At 37.1% G+C, this 17084-nt stretch overlaps 1 protein-coding gene across 2 annotated transcripts in view; it reads left to right on the top strand.

Moving 5' to 3' along the window:
• EIF3H (eukaryotic translation initiation factor 3 subunit H) overlaps positions 1-17084 on the top strand; it is a 99590-nt gene that overhangs the window by 71257 nt on the left and 11249 nt on the right. For both annotated transcript variants that reach the window (XM_004000072.4, XM_045049538.1), the window contains exons 3-5: positions 13507-13674; positions 15189-15288; positions 16511-16660. In XM_004000072.4, coding sequence (XP_004000121.1) covers positions 13507-13674; positions 15189-15288; positions 16511-16660 — 418 coding nt within the window. The remainder of the gene's footprint in view (positions 1-13506; positions 13675-15188; positions 15289-16510; positions 16661-17084) is intronic.

Here is a 17084-nt window from a genome sequence, read left to right as displayed (position 1 = left end):
CCCTAGTTGAAGTAATTTTTAGGTGTAATGTGTTCCTCGGACAGAGGTTTATATATGTATGAATAAGTGCAGGCCTAGATGCAGGATCATCTGACAGTAACAAAATGCTTGTTGCTTTACCTTATGACCCTGCATAGGGTCTGCATAGGGGGCTTCTAATTTAGTAGAACTAGAACAGGAAAAGCAGCCCCTTAGAACACAGCCTATGACCCACGTCACCCTCCATCTGTACATTGTGTGTTAAAGCCCTGGAGATCATGTACATCATCTGTGTCATAGATACGTAGCAGTTTTATTATGGTTTTAATTTTAATTTTATTAAACTTTTATTTGTATAATTAAAAGTAGGGTAACAGCTTTTTTAAAACTTGAAATGGGTGGTGTCCGTGAGTGCCAGATGTCTGTTAAATGATCTGCAAATGATACAAATTTGAGAGACACACTTCATTGTCTGAAGTAAAATAAGATTTGGGGGAGAAAATCTCATGACTTTTCAAACCTCCTCCTTCTTCGGGGTTAGTCTGAGGCCTTTTTTCTGTGTGGGGAACCCACATAGACTCATTAGTCTAGAACTCTTGTCCCTTCTTCAGCTGTGATCCTTGTTACTGCCCTTACTCTCTGACCACACTTGTTGTTAGGTTTCTAGTCCATAATTTTTAGTGAAACTGACGTTTTTCATTTATCTCTGTAGAATATTCGTACCTACAAGCACAATAGAGATTAATGATTCCAATTTCAAAATTTAGCAAAGAAACATGTAAAATTTTATTCGTGGAAGATTTTTATCTGGTCCTCACTAAAACTCATTATAATTACCATGTTATAAGCATTAAACCAAATCATTTTTTCATTTGAGATAAAGTCTAGATGATTTTAAAACTCTATTTTTAAGGGCAGTTTGGTTGTTTGGATGCTTTCCTGTGCTTTATATTATTATATTTAATGGCAGAGCCAAAATAGCAATTCAGGTCTCCTGTTTTCTCAGCCAGTGACTATTCTTTTGCACTGCATTCTTTGGCAAGGTAGGAAGCCAGGTCTTTGACTCCCAAACTTGGTTTCCTGGTTGTTATTAACAGAGATAGTTTGTTCATTTAAAAAATGCAGAGAACTGTATAGGATTGCCCAGATTCTTCCTTTAGGGATCGTTTCAGCATTTGTGTATGCTCAGGAACGCCGACTGTCATCCTGTGTGTCTTACCCACTCTTCTCCACTAGAATGTCAGCTGCAAGAACCTCTTTCTGTCTTCCTCTCCCAGTGCTGGACAGCACCTAAAAGTCTGGCATATTATAGATTGGAGTAAATTGTATGACTGTGTGAAAGAATGAATGCATGAATTCACGGTTTAAGATTTTTCTCCCCCAAAATAGGAGGAAGCATCTGTAAGCCATTTGTAATGCCTTTATCTAACGGAGTATTGTAATCTTCTCTGTGAGGTGGGGGAAATACATACATCCTTTGGGGATAAAGGAGAGTTTGTTGTTGTTGTTAAGGTGATGCTACCTGGTTTGAAAATGCTTTCAAACATTGCAAATAGTCTGATTAAACTCAGCTTTTAAAGCAGATACTGTTTGGTTTGCTTTTGGCACAATTTCAAAAGCCTTGGCATAAGCTGCTGGCTCAGTATCTATGGACATTGCTGTGAGGGACAACCTTTTTTTTTTTTTTTTTTTTTTTTTTTTTATGGGGTGGGAGAAATAATCTGAAATAAATTTAGGGAAAGTAAAACAAAGATAGCCCTTCCCTAGATAGTTATTTATGCTTCCCTAGATATTTATTTATATATAGTTAGGCAGTTTATTTCTATCAGTGTAGCCCACAGAGGTTAATTCTATTTCAGACATCTGGCAGGATCCTTCCTGCCAATGGCAGAAGAGAATTATTTGGTCTGCTTTGTAGCCTTCTAGTATCTTTCAGTAGTAATTTTCTTGCCTTTCAATGACTTTTTACTCCCCCCTACACATGGTATTTCATCTTTCTTTCTAATCCAAGAGGCTGTCCATAGGAACACATCTTTAGGAGCTTCAGATTACATAGTGACAGCTGATTAGATATGTCTCAGTAATGGCTTCTAGAGATCTCTGTAAAAGATAACAGGGTTACTGAGTTGCTTGAGGATGGTGTTACTCTGTGTCTTTAGAGCTGTGTACCTCCAAGGTGCATTTGTAACATAGCAGAATACGACTTGTGCTAAGTGTATTTTTATATTTTTGGTAAAGACCAGCCTTTCCCCAAAATGTGTATTCTTCTCAAATAGAGAAGGGATCTCTCTCTATTAGAATCACAACTCCCTCCTTGCCTTTACAACAGTCTTAGCTTACAATCTCCATTCATTATCACCTTGTGGATAAGGGCATATGTTTTCTCCTACCCGCTTTGGGGATTACTAGTCTTGGACACAGAGTAGTTTAGGTGAAGCCTCCATCCAGCTTTCCTCATGACCGACTTCCTGGTCTTGGTAGGATAGGGTAAGAGTGACATTCTGTTGTGTATCTTAGTGAAAGCTGGGCTTTCCTCGCTGGTCCTTGGGCCTGTCATTCTTACTCTTGCTGATAGTGTTGTTACCTTTAGTGATCTCAGCGCTGTCCTGCTACTCTTTGGCTATCCCTGAAGTGAATTGATTATTGCTTCACACCTTGTCTCTCCTTCTCTCCCCCTCCCCTCTCCCCATATACATACAGAGGAATGAATCCCTAAATGGGACCACATTGGCTTGTTCTCTACTGCGTCTCAGTACTTGTTACTCTCTTTTCCCTCTTGATCCCCTTTGAGAATTTGGTGAAGGCTTTAGACCGTCTCTGCCCAAAAGTGCAGATGCATGTGGTTTTGGGATAAGGAGATTTTAAGGGGAAAGGTAACATGGCCTTGTTAAAAACAAGCCACAGGTTTTCTAAACCTCAGATTTATTGTGGCTGCTATAAGGATTTCTGCTTGATGATTTTCTCAGCATAGAACTCTGTATTCCTTATCCTATAAAAATAAGTTTGGACAAAGCAGAGCAAGTAGGGTAAGAGGCGGGGGACAAAAAAGGGGGTGAATGGACAGTATGGTTATAAGTACTTCTGTTTCTCTGTTTTAAGTAATATATAGGAAATTATTTTCCCTTCCTAACCTTTCCTTTAAGTCTGGTCATTTGCCATTCTTGCCAGCTGTCCTGTCTTTAGTTTATAGTTATTCTTCAAAGATCGTGTCTCTTTGACTTTCTTCTTACAGCATCTTTAATACTATTTTCTCATCTAAATTGTCCTGATGTTTGTAAAGGAAACTGTCTTTGGACAGATGAGGCTGCTAGAGTGGATCCAGTAGGGGCATGTTGTAAAGCTGTTCGCTGTATCTGATTGAATTCAGCTATTTTCCTTTGGGGTGGCAGTTTTCCCAGTAACCTTTATCTAGTCTCCACATAAGCTGGCATTACTGCTCACTCCTCCCCATCCCGACCCTCATCCTCAGTGTTGTTTTTAAAGTCACCCGTTGGGAGGGGACAGGGAGTTGATTTCCTTTCTTTGGAAGAGTTATAAATGGAATCAGGAGAAAGAAACTTCTGTAGTACAATGCAATTATAGTGTTACATGCATAGTAATAATAGGACACCCAAGATTACCTTTTCTTGAAATCTAATTTCTGTAGCTTGTCTCTTTCTATATTGAATCTCTTCTTTATTGTACTGAATATAATTAGCTTATAGTTGTAGTATGTAAGAAGTATTTTTTTTTTTATTTTGTCATCCTTTTTCATGCTAGATTGGTTTTTGATCATATTCATATTTGGACAGAAGAATTCGACTTCATGAAATGGATGTTACAGATTCATAGACTTTCTTTTTTGTAGTCATACAACCTCTAATCCCCTTCTCTGTTCTGATTCCCCCCTACTCCCATGTGGAGATGGGCACGGAGAGTTTATACAACACTTGGTGACCAAGTTAATCAAATCCAGTTTTCCAAAAACTTGGACATTGATCGAGATAAATGCCATACGTGACTTCTGGATTCTAAATTGCATTTCTGAAGAACAGGTGATGGTAAAGACCTATTGAGTTTTTCTTGAGATTATTTAGTACACAGAGCTCTTGCTGTAAATGAGTTCATTTAATCCTCTTTTAACTACTTTCTGAAGTAGGTAGTGTTTTTCTTCTCATTTTATAACAGAGGAGACCTAGGCCAAAATAATTTTGCTGTAGATTACACAACTAATAACGTGATGAAGATGGTATCTTGGCTTGGGCTGCCGTAACAAAACACAGTAGACTGGGTGGTTTAAACAACAGGAATTTATTTCTCACAGTTTTGGAGACTAGAAGTCCAAGATTAAGGTGCCAGCAGGGTTGGCACTTTTCACTGTGTCTTTACATGGCCCAAAGTACTCAGTACTGCCTGTGGATGGAGAGAGAGAAAGAGTGAGAGTGCGCGTGAGCACATAGAAGCAGGCTCTGCGATATCTCTTCTTATGTGGTGTCTAAAGGGCACTAATCTGATCGTGAAGACCCTACTCTCATGGCCTCAACTGAATCTAATTACTTTCCAAAGGCCTCATCTCTAAATACCGTAACATTTGGGGTTAGGGCTTTAACATAAGAATTGGGGTGGGTCATAATCAGTCTATAGCAGATGGTATTCAGACCAGATTGGCTACTTCAGATTCTGATAGCCTGGTACCCTGTTCTGTTCCCTGCTCCCAGGAGTGCTGGTATCTAGGTTATTTGGTGACCATGGCAAATGCTGGCAAGTTAGTATCAGTAGAACATTCTGTTGATATGTATGTACATACTTCTTTAAGATTATATTTGTTGCACAATTCTTCTGCCAAAAATCATGGAAAACAAGGGCAAGCATAGGTAAGAAAACAAGTCATACACAGTATCACTCCCTGGAGAACTATTGCCATTACCATTTTAGCATATTTCTTTCTAGTCTTTCTCCTTACAAAGAGGGAGCAACCCAGGTTGTTTACATATTGGCATTTGTATGGTTTATAGTTTTATATATCTGCTTTTTTTAGTAGCATCTCATGAGCATTTTCCCATGCCATTTAGAGACTTTTTAGAAGCATTCTAAATGCCTTGGGGAAAATAAATTTGAGACCAGTTCAGAACGTAGATAGAGGACTGTGAGTTGAGTGTGGAAGATGACTCAAAGTGCCCCATATAGGGAGGAAACATGCAAGTTGTAGGGTTTGAGGGCGGGATGTATAAAGCCAGTGTATCCCTTTATAGTGTGTAGAATCTATGGGCCTTTCCCCTGAAAATGCTCAGTAAGCACAGAGCCATGTGGATGGAAGGTAAATTTTTTAAATTGCCATCATCATATGGTTGGAAGTGGAAATCACCATTTTCCAGCTGGGGAAATTAAAGCTCAGAGAGATGAATATATTAACTACCACCAACTTGTTGGGCAGCCATATTGAAGAGGCCACTTTTTAGAAGATGGTGTCACTATAACTTGTTGAGGCTCCCAGCACAGGTGGTTCTCAGCAAATGGTTTCAGAACAAACAGTTTTGTTTGTACATTGCAAATAGTACCTCCCCAAATTTGTTCTCTATTTTGAATATTTACTGCTTACTGCTAATGCATCTCATTCTAATTTTTGAACAACTGGAGTTTGAATTGATAGGGGATGAAATTTTTAATTCATTTTGGCAGCCCTTCTTTTTTTTGATAACTTGTACAGACTATTTTGTGTGTTATAAAAAACACTCATGAGGCCATTCTTTCTTTGTTTTACCTTAAAAATGTAGATTTATAGGAAAGGTAAACCAAGTGTGATTATTCTATTATGGAAATGTCTCCTGTTTCTCAAAAAATTACATAGGAATTTTGCTTTGAAACCTTACATGAAAACTTTATATTAGGGTTAAGTACTAGAGAAAGTCTTAACCTACTATGAGATCTGATGTTTTTCTCCCTTTGGATAATATAAATAACCATGTTTGCCTTGTTGCTTTGATTATCAGGATTCTCAGAGCCAAATTTGTGTATTTTAATAAAAATATCTATGGCTTGCTTTATTTTGTTCAGGTCTCTGCCTCATCTGCAATTTCTTCTTTCTATATTCTAATTTATACTTTGCCTAGTCCCGATTTACTGATGATTTTTTGTGTTTTAAAGCAGGCTACTTCCTGTCCTTGTGATCCATAGTAAGATATATATATAATTTCCTAACAATTGTGACCTTTCTAGTACATTAACAGCAATCATGTTTTTGAAATATTCCATTTTTTTCCCCTGAATACGTTGAGGACTTAACTTTGGGCTGGCATTAAAGTAGTGCCTGATGTATTGCTGTAGATATGACAGAGGTGTTCCCTGTCCTTATGAAAAAGCCTGTAACCTAGAATGAAATACATGATTTTCTAAATCTCCTTTGATCTTCTAACATATCATGCTCTTAATTGTAGAAGAGGTAGCATTGGCCAATAGGCTGTTCTTCAAGAGAGAATTCTTCATGGTGATGGATGAAGCCTTTGGTCTATAGCCTTTGGTCCTGTCGAGGTGAATTCACTTTGTATAAATAGATCTTAGATGACATACAGTGAACTTGTGCTCTCTATTACCTGCTTACCTGCATGTGTTTTCATGACCAAGGGCATGCATATATATATTTCCATGCATACGTGTGTGTGTATGTGTATGTGTATATATATATTTCCATGCATACGTGTATGTGTATATATGCATGTATATATATGTGTGTGTGTGTGTGTGTGTGTATATATATATATATATATATATATATATATATGTGTATATATATAAATTCTCATAACCTCAAAGAAATAGGATCTCTTGGCTGTGTTTCATGATTTGGTTAGGAGGGTAACTACATGAAATTGTTACAGGATGTACATGTTATTTTCTGTAAAGAGTCCAGTTTATTTCATAAAAGACTTTTTGAGACATATTAAAACCTCAAAAAACCTGATTTCCCCTAATTTTCAAAGCTCTTACTAGTTTTAAAAGAGTCACCCCCCCCCCCCCCCACCACTTCCCTTATCTTCAGGTTGGCATTTAGAAGGAATTATTGGTCAGAATTCATAAATACTCTAAAGAAGAAATTAAACCACCCAAGGCAAATGAACTATTTAAAAAACATTTCTGTAAGATTATAAAGAAAGGCAGTATTTTTCTTATTTCTTTTAAAAATAAAACAGATTAGTTTTTAAGTAGAGTAGAATATATATCAGGCACTTAATGTGAAAAACGAACTGTTACCAAAATCCTTAAGCATTCACAGGGGTGGCCTTAATAACAGATGTTTTAACTGAAAAAAAAAAAAAAGAATTAATATATGATACAGACTTGGGTGAAGAGAATATGGAAGTTTTAAGACACATGTACCCCATAGTTCTCTCCACCCAAAGTCGACTCTTATTTAAGTCTTTTTTCAAATGCACATTCTGTTTGCTTAAATCCGCATCTGCTACTGGCTTCGAACACTTCCTGCAACGTATGTGCAGCTTGGCAGAAAGTCTGATATGCAGAGGAAAGCACAGAGTAGTTGGTCTTATTAAATACTGAGGTAAATACCTTCAGAGTTCATAGCTTGTCGGTGCTTACTGGTGTCCCATGGTGCTGCTGGGAAAGAGGCTTGTAATTATTTTCTTAAAAGTCCTACTTAGGTTAGCCCTCATGCTAAAACAGATAGGAAGTTTTGATGTGTTCCACTTCCCTGTCATGTTTGTTGAAATCATTGAGCTCTGCTGTAGAGTTCTGGGCTTTTGTTTGCTTGCTTGCTTTAAAGCCATTTGTATCTCTTGATTGAGCTTAGTAGTTTTCTTTGCTGCCAAGAGCATGTGCTGCATCTGGTCTGTGTCCCCCTACTTGTGCTGTGTGAGTCATCTTTGATCCAAGCCACCTCTTAGTTACAAAGTAGCATTGGCATAAGTTTCAAATAGTGACATAGAATGCAGTGTTTTTAGGAGTTTGATTACGTATTTGTGATAACTATAGGCTTTGACATTTAAAAACCTTTGAAGGTAGTTTTATCACTTAACATCTTACTGGTATTGCTAAATTATTGGTTGATTTAGTGGTCAGACATGTATGAACTGTGTTTTCTCAAAACCTAGAAATTGAGTATTTCTGTTGTGTTTTGTGTGTTGTGCTTTATTGGCTCAGAAATAATTTACACTTTATGAATAAGAAGAGATGAAATTCTGTAAGTGGGTGGTTGCCTGGGCTTTGGAGTCGCAGAGTCTGAAGTCAGATTGAGTCCTGCCACTTTATAGTTTTTCTAAGAGGATTTCAGTAATGGTGATTAGCTCATTAGAGTTCCTGTGAGGAATATGGTCAGAGAACATATGTGGACCACTTAGTGGGAAGTCTGACATAATAAGTGCTCACTAAGTGCTAGTTTCTCTCCTGGGGTTTAGCTCTGCCCTTTCCCTCCAGCCTATATATATGGATATTTTTAATATAGTTCTATGACAATATATTTTAAAATAATTTGGATTCATTCGATATAGTATTAAGTCACTAAATGAGACAGTATGTCCATTAAGTTGTCTTTAATTTCTAAAGTTTAAATTAGGTTATTTTGTCTTTTCAAAGTTAATAAGACATCTATAAAACACTTTTTTTCCCCTTAATCTGACAGACATTAAACTATGCTACCTACAGATTTAACTTTCTGCTTTCAGTCATCCCAACTAGCCAACTGTGGTAGTTCTTTGTTCTTGTTTTTCACCGAGAAGTTATCTTTTAATAGGGTTCACTTCAAATAATAAAATAAAAAAGATGATTTTAAAGACAAGGGTGAGGAATTGAAGGGGAAAGAATGCTGGCTACTTATTCTACTGAACTAAAAAGCTTCTAATCCATTCATTGTCCTTCTCAGTGATCTTCAGGAGAACTCATATCTCAAGCTTGTTTGTTGTTTGCCGGCATAACTCCAGATATAGCATTTAAATGTAAAACAACATATTATTTTCAGTGTTTTCATACTTGGAGATAAAAACAAGAGAAAGCCTAACAAATGTGGTGGATTTTTGAAAGGAATAGTTATTGGGCAGCCTGCCTCAGTTAAGATAGTTTTAGCTCTAGGCAATTTAAAATCGACTGTTTTGCAAAGAGGATATCTGGAAAAAGTGAATATGAATATCCTGGTGCCAGACTTTGAACAGTTATTCAGTATTGTAAACCAGGCTCTCCTTTGCTTGGGAGAGGCTTAACCAATTAAGACAATTGTAAAGATTGAAGAGACTATAAAAACTTCAGCTCATTTTGATAATCCTTCCAAATTTTGTAGCACTACCTCAACTGCATTTTACGTATAGCTTTTGTATTAGTAATGGGAGTTGGCTTAATGGTAGCTATCAGTTTGTTTTTGAAATTCATTTGCTGTGCTCTGTATCTCCTCATTCTGTAAAGTGTTTGCTTTTTAAGCTAAGAATGCTTAAAAAGTTCTTTCTTAAACTTTTCACTATACAATTCTGAGCTTTCTGTTGGATATTACCGTGATTTAAAAATAGTTCCCCCCCCCCCCCAAAACAGTTTTCCTCTTTCTATTCATCTTTGGGAACTACCCGAGGAATATTTGGTTATATTAACTCAGAAGTGAGTATCATTGGATCAAATTGCTACTTGGGCTTCTTTCTGTTAAATAAGAGAATTTTAGAACAAAAGTGAGAGCGTGCCTAACCCTGGACCAATTCTACAAAGATGCCTTTAAATGCTTGTTTCTTATTTCATTGACCTGCATTAACTCTGCAGTGAGGAGTTTGTGGTATCAAGGAACCTTATTTTTTTTCTTTTCCTTCTCTTTTTTTCCTTTTGTTTCTTCTGTTGTGATTCTCTTTGTTCTGAGGTGTGAGGCACTCCTTAAATAGGAGTGAACTTTATCTCTGCCTGGGCACATCTTGTATGCTCTCCTGTTAAAACGGCAGCCCAGTAAAGTGAGTCCAGCTGGGCACAAGAAGGCAAACATAGTTCTGCCTCCCACTCACCCAGAGACTGTGGGCTAGAACAAGGCATCATCACAGCCACTTCCTGAAAGCATGAGCTTCCTCCCCTTCCCTGTTACCTTTGTGTTGTAGCTACATTGGGTCTCTTGCGTGTGCCTTAAGCACCCACCTTGTTATGACTCCCTAGAGAAACTAGCATAGCCACAAAAGCAACAATGGCATTCACCTGGAAGGTTAGCATCTGCCGGGACCATTCTTTATTTCCTGTGTAGAATTCCCTCGCACGTCACCTTTTCACGATTTTTTCCCTCGTGTCTTTCGTAGTCCAGAGGGGTGAAAGGTGTGAGCTGCTGTGGCAGCTCAGATCAGTTGAGTGGTGGTAGCTGCCAGGAGCATGGTTTTGAGACCATTTAAAGGATGGTCTGCTTGCATTTCTTATCCCTACTTAAGTTTACCAGGGTACTTCTGCAGCGTTTGGTTTTGTGCTTTTTGAAAATGTGGGTGGGAGGAAGAGGAAAGGAAACGCTGCGTGGGTGAAGGGAGATAAGAGTCACGCGTCTGTGTCAACATTAGAGGGAGGACACAGATCTAAAAGTCTGCAGAGAAAGCAATTCACTTCGCTGGCTGTGAGATTTTTCTTGTTCCTCAGCTTGTATATAATAGAAAAAATGTCACTTAAACATTCTTTCTATTGAATCCAATGTACCTCTTTGTGTACTGCAGGCTCATGTGAGTAGTCCTGGTGAGGACTAGGCCTCAGTGTACCCAGCTTTACTTGGAAGCCCCAGCACCACCCCTGTGCTCATCTTTTCACGGATCCCTCGCAGTCCTTTTAGATCTTTCTTTCTGGGTGTGACGCCTCCAGGAGGACATTCTTTAAGTTGTGGTTTTTAATTTTTAAAGTTGGGGTAGTAAGTCCAAACCAAAATAGAGATTATCCAGAAATTTCACACAGAATAGGCCCAGAATATATTTTTTGTATAATAGTGAAATTCCGGTGCCTTGTACATTTTGAACAGCAGTTTTATCAACTTACCTGTCTTGTTCATACCCCTTACATTTTAATATTTATTTGCCATATTTAGGTCATGTGAAAACGCTTATGACTTTAAAAATACGTTTTTATTAGGGGCGCCTGGGTGACTCAGTTGATTAAGTATACAACTCTTGATTTTGGTCCAGGTCACGATCTCAGGGTTCGTGAGTTTGAGCCCCTCATTGGGATCCACGCTGATGGTGCAAAGTCAGCTTGTGATTCTCCCTTTCTCTCTGCCCCTTCAATGCGTGCGCTCTTTCTCAGTCTCAAAATAAATAAATACTTGTAAAAAAATAAGTTTTTATTAGAGCTTTGCAAAACCTTGTGTGTCATGATTTTCTAAGCTATAGAATGGCAAAGTGGAAGTGGGTCTCCTCACCCACCAACTCTCTCTCCCCCTGCCCCAAGTTCTACCAGCATGGAAGCTGTCTCTCCACTTCTCAGTTCTCAGAATTAAATACATTGGAGCAGTGTTAACTCTGTAGGGCTACAAGCTGCCTATTCCTCAGTCTCTTCCTAGCTAAAAGGAACACTTATTTTCATTTTTGTCCAAGGGGCTTAAAGTAGGTAAGATTCTGGATGAAGAAAGAATTTGTAGGCTTGCTACTGTTCATAGAGGTTTTTTTTGTTTTTTGTTTTTTTTTTTTTTTTTACCTCCTGCATCCTGAAAATACTATTATAAAAGCTATTGTATTCAGGCTATTTGGGGAGAGACTTAGTAAGATTACAGACTGCTTTTCAGAGAAATTCATTTTTAAGTATTAGTGCATGCTGGAGGCTATGCTTTAGTCTATAGAAAAATTATTACTTATAATTAGCATATTCAGTGAACAATGTGGAGTCACAACATTTTCACTGTGATGAGCTCTTAGATCTTTCTGGAGATGGGAAAGTTAAGCATCAGAAAAAAGTCATTACCTGGATGGCAGGACTCCCCATGGGAAAAATCGAAGCACTGGTATGAGAACCTAGATCTCAAGATTCCAAGTCTTTTCTTTTTTTCTACTGTTGCCAATTGAATCTAATTTCTCCTTATATTATAGCTAAATTGTACATTGACCGATATTTTGTAAGTACTGACTTAAAGAAATCATCCTATCCAGTCATGTGTTGACAGTTGTCAATTGCTTGTTAGTCTCTCCCCATCTTCTCCTTGTCCCTTTAAAATGAATGGTAAATTTAGTCTGGCTCCTATTTTGTTTGTGATATTAGAACTTTTAACTGTGATTAAATCTCATTTGCCAAGTTAGTGATTTTAATTTAAAAGAGGGAATTTTAAAGCAGAGAGAGACCATAGCAGTGATTCTATGCCATATTTATGTGTTTGATATGAATCTGTTAAACTAGCTGGGAAGGAAGTCTGTTATGTGCCAGAGATACAAAAATTTAAGATAAAAGATAAATTGATATAAGATTGTCATATTTGTCTCATACTTCTTCTTGAGGCCATCATATTGTATGTAAAAAGAAAAACTAAAAAACATATAATTCTTGAATAATTACAAGTTGACAGCCATATTTTATCATGAGAAATAGAACTTTCCTTGAAATTAAGCAGATTTGTAATTTCTTTGCCTAGTAACAAATGTTGAAAAGTAAGATTGTGCCCATCTGAGGAAGGTTCTTTTGTATTTTATGATCCTGAATCCTGTTTGCTTTATAAAACCATAGTGCTATAACCAAGGAAATGACAAACATATAACTTTACATTTGCTAAAACCTGATTAAGAGTTTTAAAAATGAAATGATTAGATTCTGAGTTAAGCAAATACATTTATTCCACATAGTATTCTCAGTTTGCACCTATTTTTCTAATAATACTGCTTTAAGTTAATAATGCACATTATAGTTATTAATTTGAAGGGAGTAAAAGTCTTTCAACCTTTTCATTCTATACATGGTGATTAACTTATAACTCTAATGAAAAATTAATATCTATTAGTTAACACAAAAGAACACACAAGAAAAGAGTTCTTTTTAAAATTTAGCATATGCAGCAGGGGGCACCAAATGAAGGCAAAAATGAATTCTTATATTTTAAATCAGCTACAGCTTGTATTCTGTTCGTATTTAAATAATGTGGTAGTTAATTGTTTCCCCATTCATTTTCCTGATCTTAACTTCTCAGTTCTAAAATCTGTGTTGAAGAAGACATTGATAACTATTCTCACTTACTAATTCAAATGAAATTTCTTAAAACCAACCAGTATAGCAAATACACAAATTGTTTTCTTAAACATTGACTATTTTTAAGAGTTTTGAGAAGGGAGTGGAAACCACATTTAACAAATAATTTCATTTTTAGAACAAGGCATTATTATTGTGTTTTTAGTAACTTTTCTACAACATGTTATTTCATCAATGAAAAAAAGAAAGCTTCGGGGATTTGAAATGATTTGAAAGCTTAAATTCATTTTCTTTATATGTGAACTGAATGAATTTTAAATCTGGAAACCTGTTCCCTGTAGCTAATAAGTTGTTGTGTAACAACTCATTTCCAAAAAGGCTTGTTTTTAATATTTGTGGCGTCATTAAATAGATTTTCTTTTACCCCCTCCTGTCTATATCGTCTAGTCCAATATCAGATGGAAATGATGCGCAGCCTTCGCCATGTCAACATCGATCATCTCCACGTGGGCTGGTATCAGTCCACATACTATGGCTCGTTCGTCACCCGAGCACTCCTGGATTCTCAGTTCAGTTACCAGCATGCCATTGAGGAATCTGTCGTTCTCATTTACGGTTAGTAGGAGTTTCCTTTATTATTCTTTTCTTCCCTTAATGTTATTACTACTATTTTTGCTTTCTGTCTTTTTGCCTCTAAGAGCAGCCTGGCAGGCCTTCTCAAGTAAATACCAACCCTGTTTCTGCAGCAGCCTCAGCAGCAGCTAAGTCTAGACAGGGTTTCCTTCTCTCTGTTTATTTTTCTTGCTATCAGAGCCCTGATGTGTACATTTTGGAATGCTGGAGTAGCTGCTTCATTTTTATTCCTCCGTCTCCCCTCCCTCATTTGAAGGGGCTGGTGGAACTCGACCAGATGTCTAACAAACCCCAATTGCTAGAGTGTCTGGCTCTGTACGTGACTGACCAATCCTAACACAGTGTGCCAAGTTTTTTTTTATACCTCTGACAGCAGCGTACAAAACCTGGACTGTTTCTTAGCACAAAGATTTTTTTCTTTTCGGCCTATTTAATGGTGTTTCCTCAAGCTCTCCAGACCAGATGTTCTGTGCTGTATCAGAACTGTAGGCAATTTAACAGCTTTATAGCCTTCCCCCTCCCCAAACACTCACAGTTTGCCATATCTGGCAGACTTGCATATAGTTTCCAGCTGAGAAGTAAATGTAACGTCCTGAGTATCTGTCAGAAAAAATACTAATGAATACGATCAATCTTATGAGCTGCCCCAAAATTGTTTCAGTATGTTAACAATTGGATTACAGTAAAGAACAAGTTGTTAAAGTGTACTTATATTGGCTGGAAACATTGCATCATCAGACCTTGATGAATTTTCCACTTGTTTCAATCTATTTTGGTTTTCATTTTATCACCTATTGCTAAAAGTTTCACTGTGTTAAGTTTCAGACAACATGAATGTTAACACAGGTTTTAGGCGAATATTGGCGTGCCGGAGCCGTTATCATGCAGCAAGTGCTAAGCTCCCTTACTCAGGGAGTATTTAAGCAGCTAGTTTTTGACAAAATTAGTTTCTCTGAAACTAAAAAGACACTTTTGTGATAGCACTTTTTTGTTGTTTTTTTTTTTAGACTCTGTTTTACTAAACTTGGGCAGTGATTCTTAGGATGGATACATTTCGTTTGCAGGCTTATTCATTTAAATTAGTCGACCGAACTGCACAAGTGCGTGCAGTGTATTTTCATATTTAATATTCATTAGTATTTTTCTTGTCATATGGGATGAATGTAAGGTATAGAACATATGAGATGTTTACTTTTCATCAAGAATACTTGTTCAAGCTGAGGAATAGATATGAGAATCGCTTCGTTTTGAATCCTTTATTTTTACTTCAGGGAGGAAGTTCCTCTCCCAATTACAAGTAGGACGATAGGGTTCCTACATTTTCACTTAACTATTTGCTGGTTCCAATCTGCTTCATGATGCGTTCTGATCATTTATTTTGATCTTCATTTTGCAAAGATTGTATGATAAGTGACAATGTGCCTAGAACCAGTGTCATTCAAGCACTGGTAGTAACAAAATTTCTAGTAAATTTTTTTCTCTTTTCCTTATTTGAGATCCCATAAAAACTGCCCAAGGGTCCCTCTCGCTGAAAGCATACCGACTGACTCCTAAACTGATGGAAGTTTGTAAAGAGAAGGATTTTTCTCCTGAAGCGTAAGTGTTTGGGGGCCTGTGAGGCATATGGTAAAGCATTGGCTGTTTTTTCTTTTAAGGTTTTAGTTTGCCACATTTATTGAGTCCATGGTGGTGGTGGTGGCGTGGTAATGCTTCTGCCGTGTGGACGGTAGACGTCTTTTGCATGGCCGAGTGCCACTTGATCTCTCCTTTTCCATGTTTAAACTGTTCTGTATGGAATGTCTCGTCTGTTCTCACTATGGGTGAATTCATTTGGAGTGGGAATTAATTAGCTACTGGATTTGAGGGAATAAATGATTAATAAAGGGAGGTTAGATGAGTGACCGGCGGCTGTCAGAGTATGAGCTCTGTCAGGAGGACTGTGAGATGTAGGTCTTACTTTGTGAACTCCTGTTTTGTGGGGCTGGGGGCTGGGGGTTGGGGGTGGGGAAGATACAAATAGTTTAAGGTATCCATAAGGAATGTGGGTTTTTGGAAATTTTATGGTTGATAGTATGAACAGAATTAATTAGTACAGCTGTTTTATGATCTTACATAATGGCATTGGAATATTTACATTAAAATTAAAAAAAATTCAGAATTCTTTCATTTCCTGTTAATTATGGGAATTTTGATTTCTTATTAAAGTTAGTAGCTTTAACTTCATTTAGCACAGGTAGGTTTTTTTTGCTGGTTTCCTAATAGCTTCTAAAGAAATTAAGGCAAAAAATGTTAAAAGCTAACTCATGAACAATTCCTGGGAGTGGTGGTTATAACTAAATTATGAGAAATGGCACTTTTGCTGTGTTCTGAACCATTGTATATAGGATATCCTGTGAGTGTTCTGCTAGTGGTGAATTTAGTTGTTCAGTAGGCTTTTAAAATGAACTTTCCAGCAACTAGAGTATTTCCCTTTTCTAGGGAAATGTTTTAGATATAGATTATATAGCTTTACTTCCCATGGCATTTACATTTTAGTATCAATGAAATTTTGAAGATACTTGATTACGGAGAAAGAATAGTTTATTTTGCCATGAATCTTGTTTTCTGAGCTTTATAATTCAAACTTGGATCGTTTTCAGTGTTATTCAAATCATTCGACTTATGCTGGACTCTGAAACTCGTTTCTCTCCTTTTTTAAAAGAGTGCTAATGAAACAGAGATCCTGGAGAGGGCCTGTAATTAGGGAAAATGTATGAAATAGTCAATTTAACACTTACTTCTGACCACCAGATTAAAGTATTTTTAACATGCTTCACAGATTGAAAAAGGGAAATATCACCTTTGAGCACATGTTTGAAGAAGTGCCGATTGTAATTAAAAATTCACATCTGATCAACGTCCTAATGTGGGAGCTTGAGAAGAAGTCAGCTGTAGCAGATAAACATGAATTGCTCAGTCTTGCTAGCAGGTAAGTGGCCCTGTCTCATGAAAAGTCCCTTTTTATCACTTTCTGCAGAAGATTCTTTCACTCAGAATTTAATCCATGAATCAAGAAAAAAATTACCCAAGCACACTTTGAGGTTCTTAAGACATAACAACATGTAGTATTTATCCAGCCCTGCTAAGATCCCAGGAAAAAGGCCAAACTGATCAAATGAAAGTGTTTGAATACTAATAATTCCTATTATAAGAATGCTCTGATGCCTTTGCTGTATCATTTTTGCTTTGATATGGTAAATGCCCATGGGAGAGGAGTTTGTTTGTCTGTTTGTTTCTTTTGGGGCTTAGCTTTATTTATTTTGTACACTGTCCTTAGAGGCTTATGGTATTATGTCTGGATATTTAATAATACTCAGGAGAAAAACAAAAATGCTTATTTGTTTTACTGGTGG

This window comes from Felis catus, chromosome F2, assembly GCF_018350175.1.
Source record: "Felis catus isolate Fca126 chromosome F2, F.catus_Fca126_mat1.0, whole genome shotgun sequence".
Taxonomy (NCBI): domain Eukaryota; kingdom Metazoa; phylum Chordata; class Mammalia; order Carnivora; family Felidae; genus Felis; species Felis catus.
Note: the sequence above shows the minus strand (reverse complement) of the source record. Positions and strands in the feature narration are given on the sequence as shown.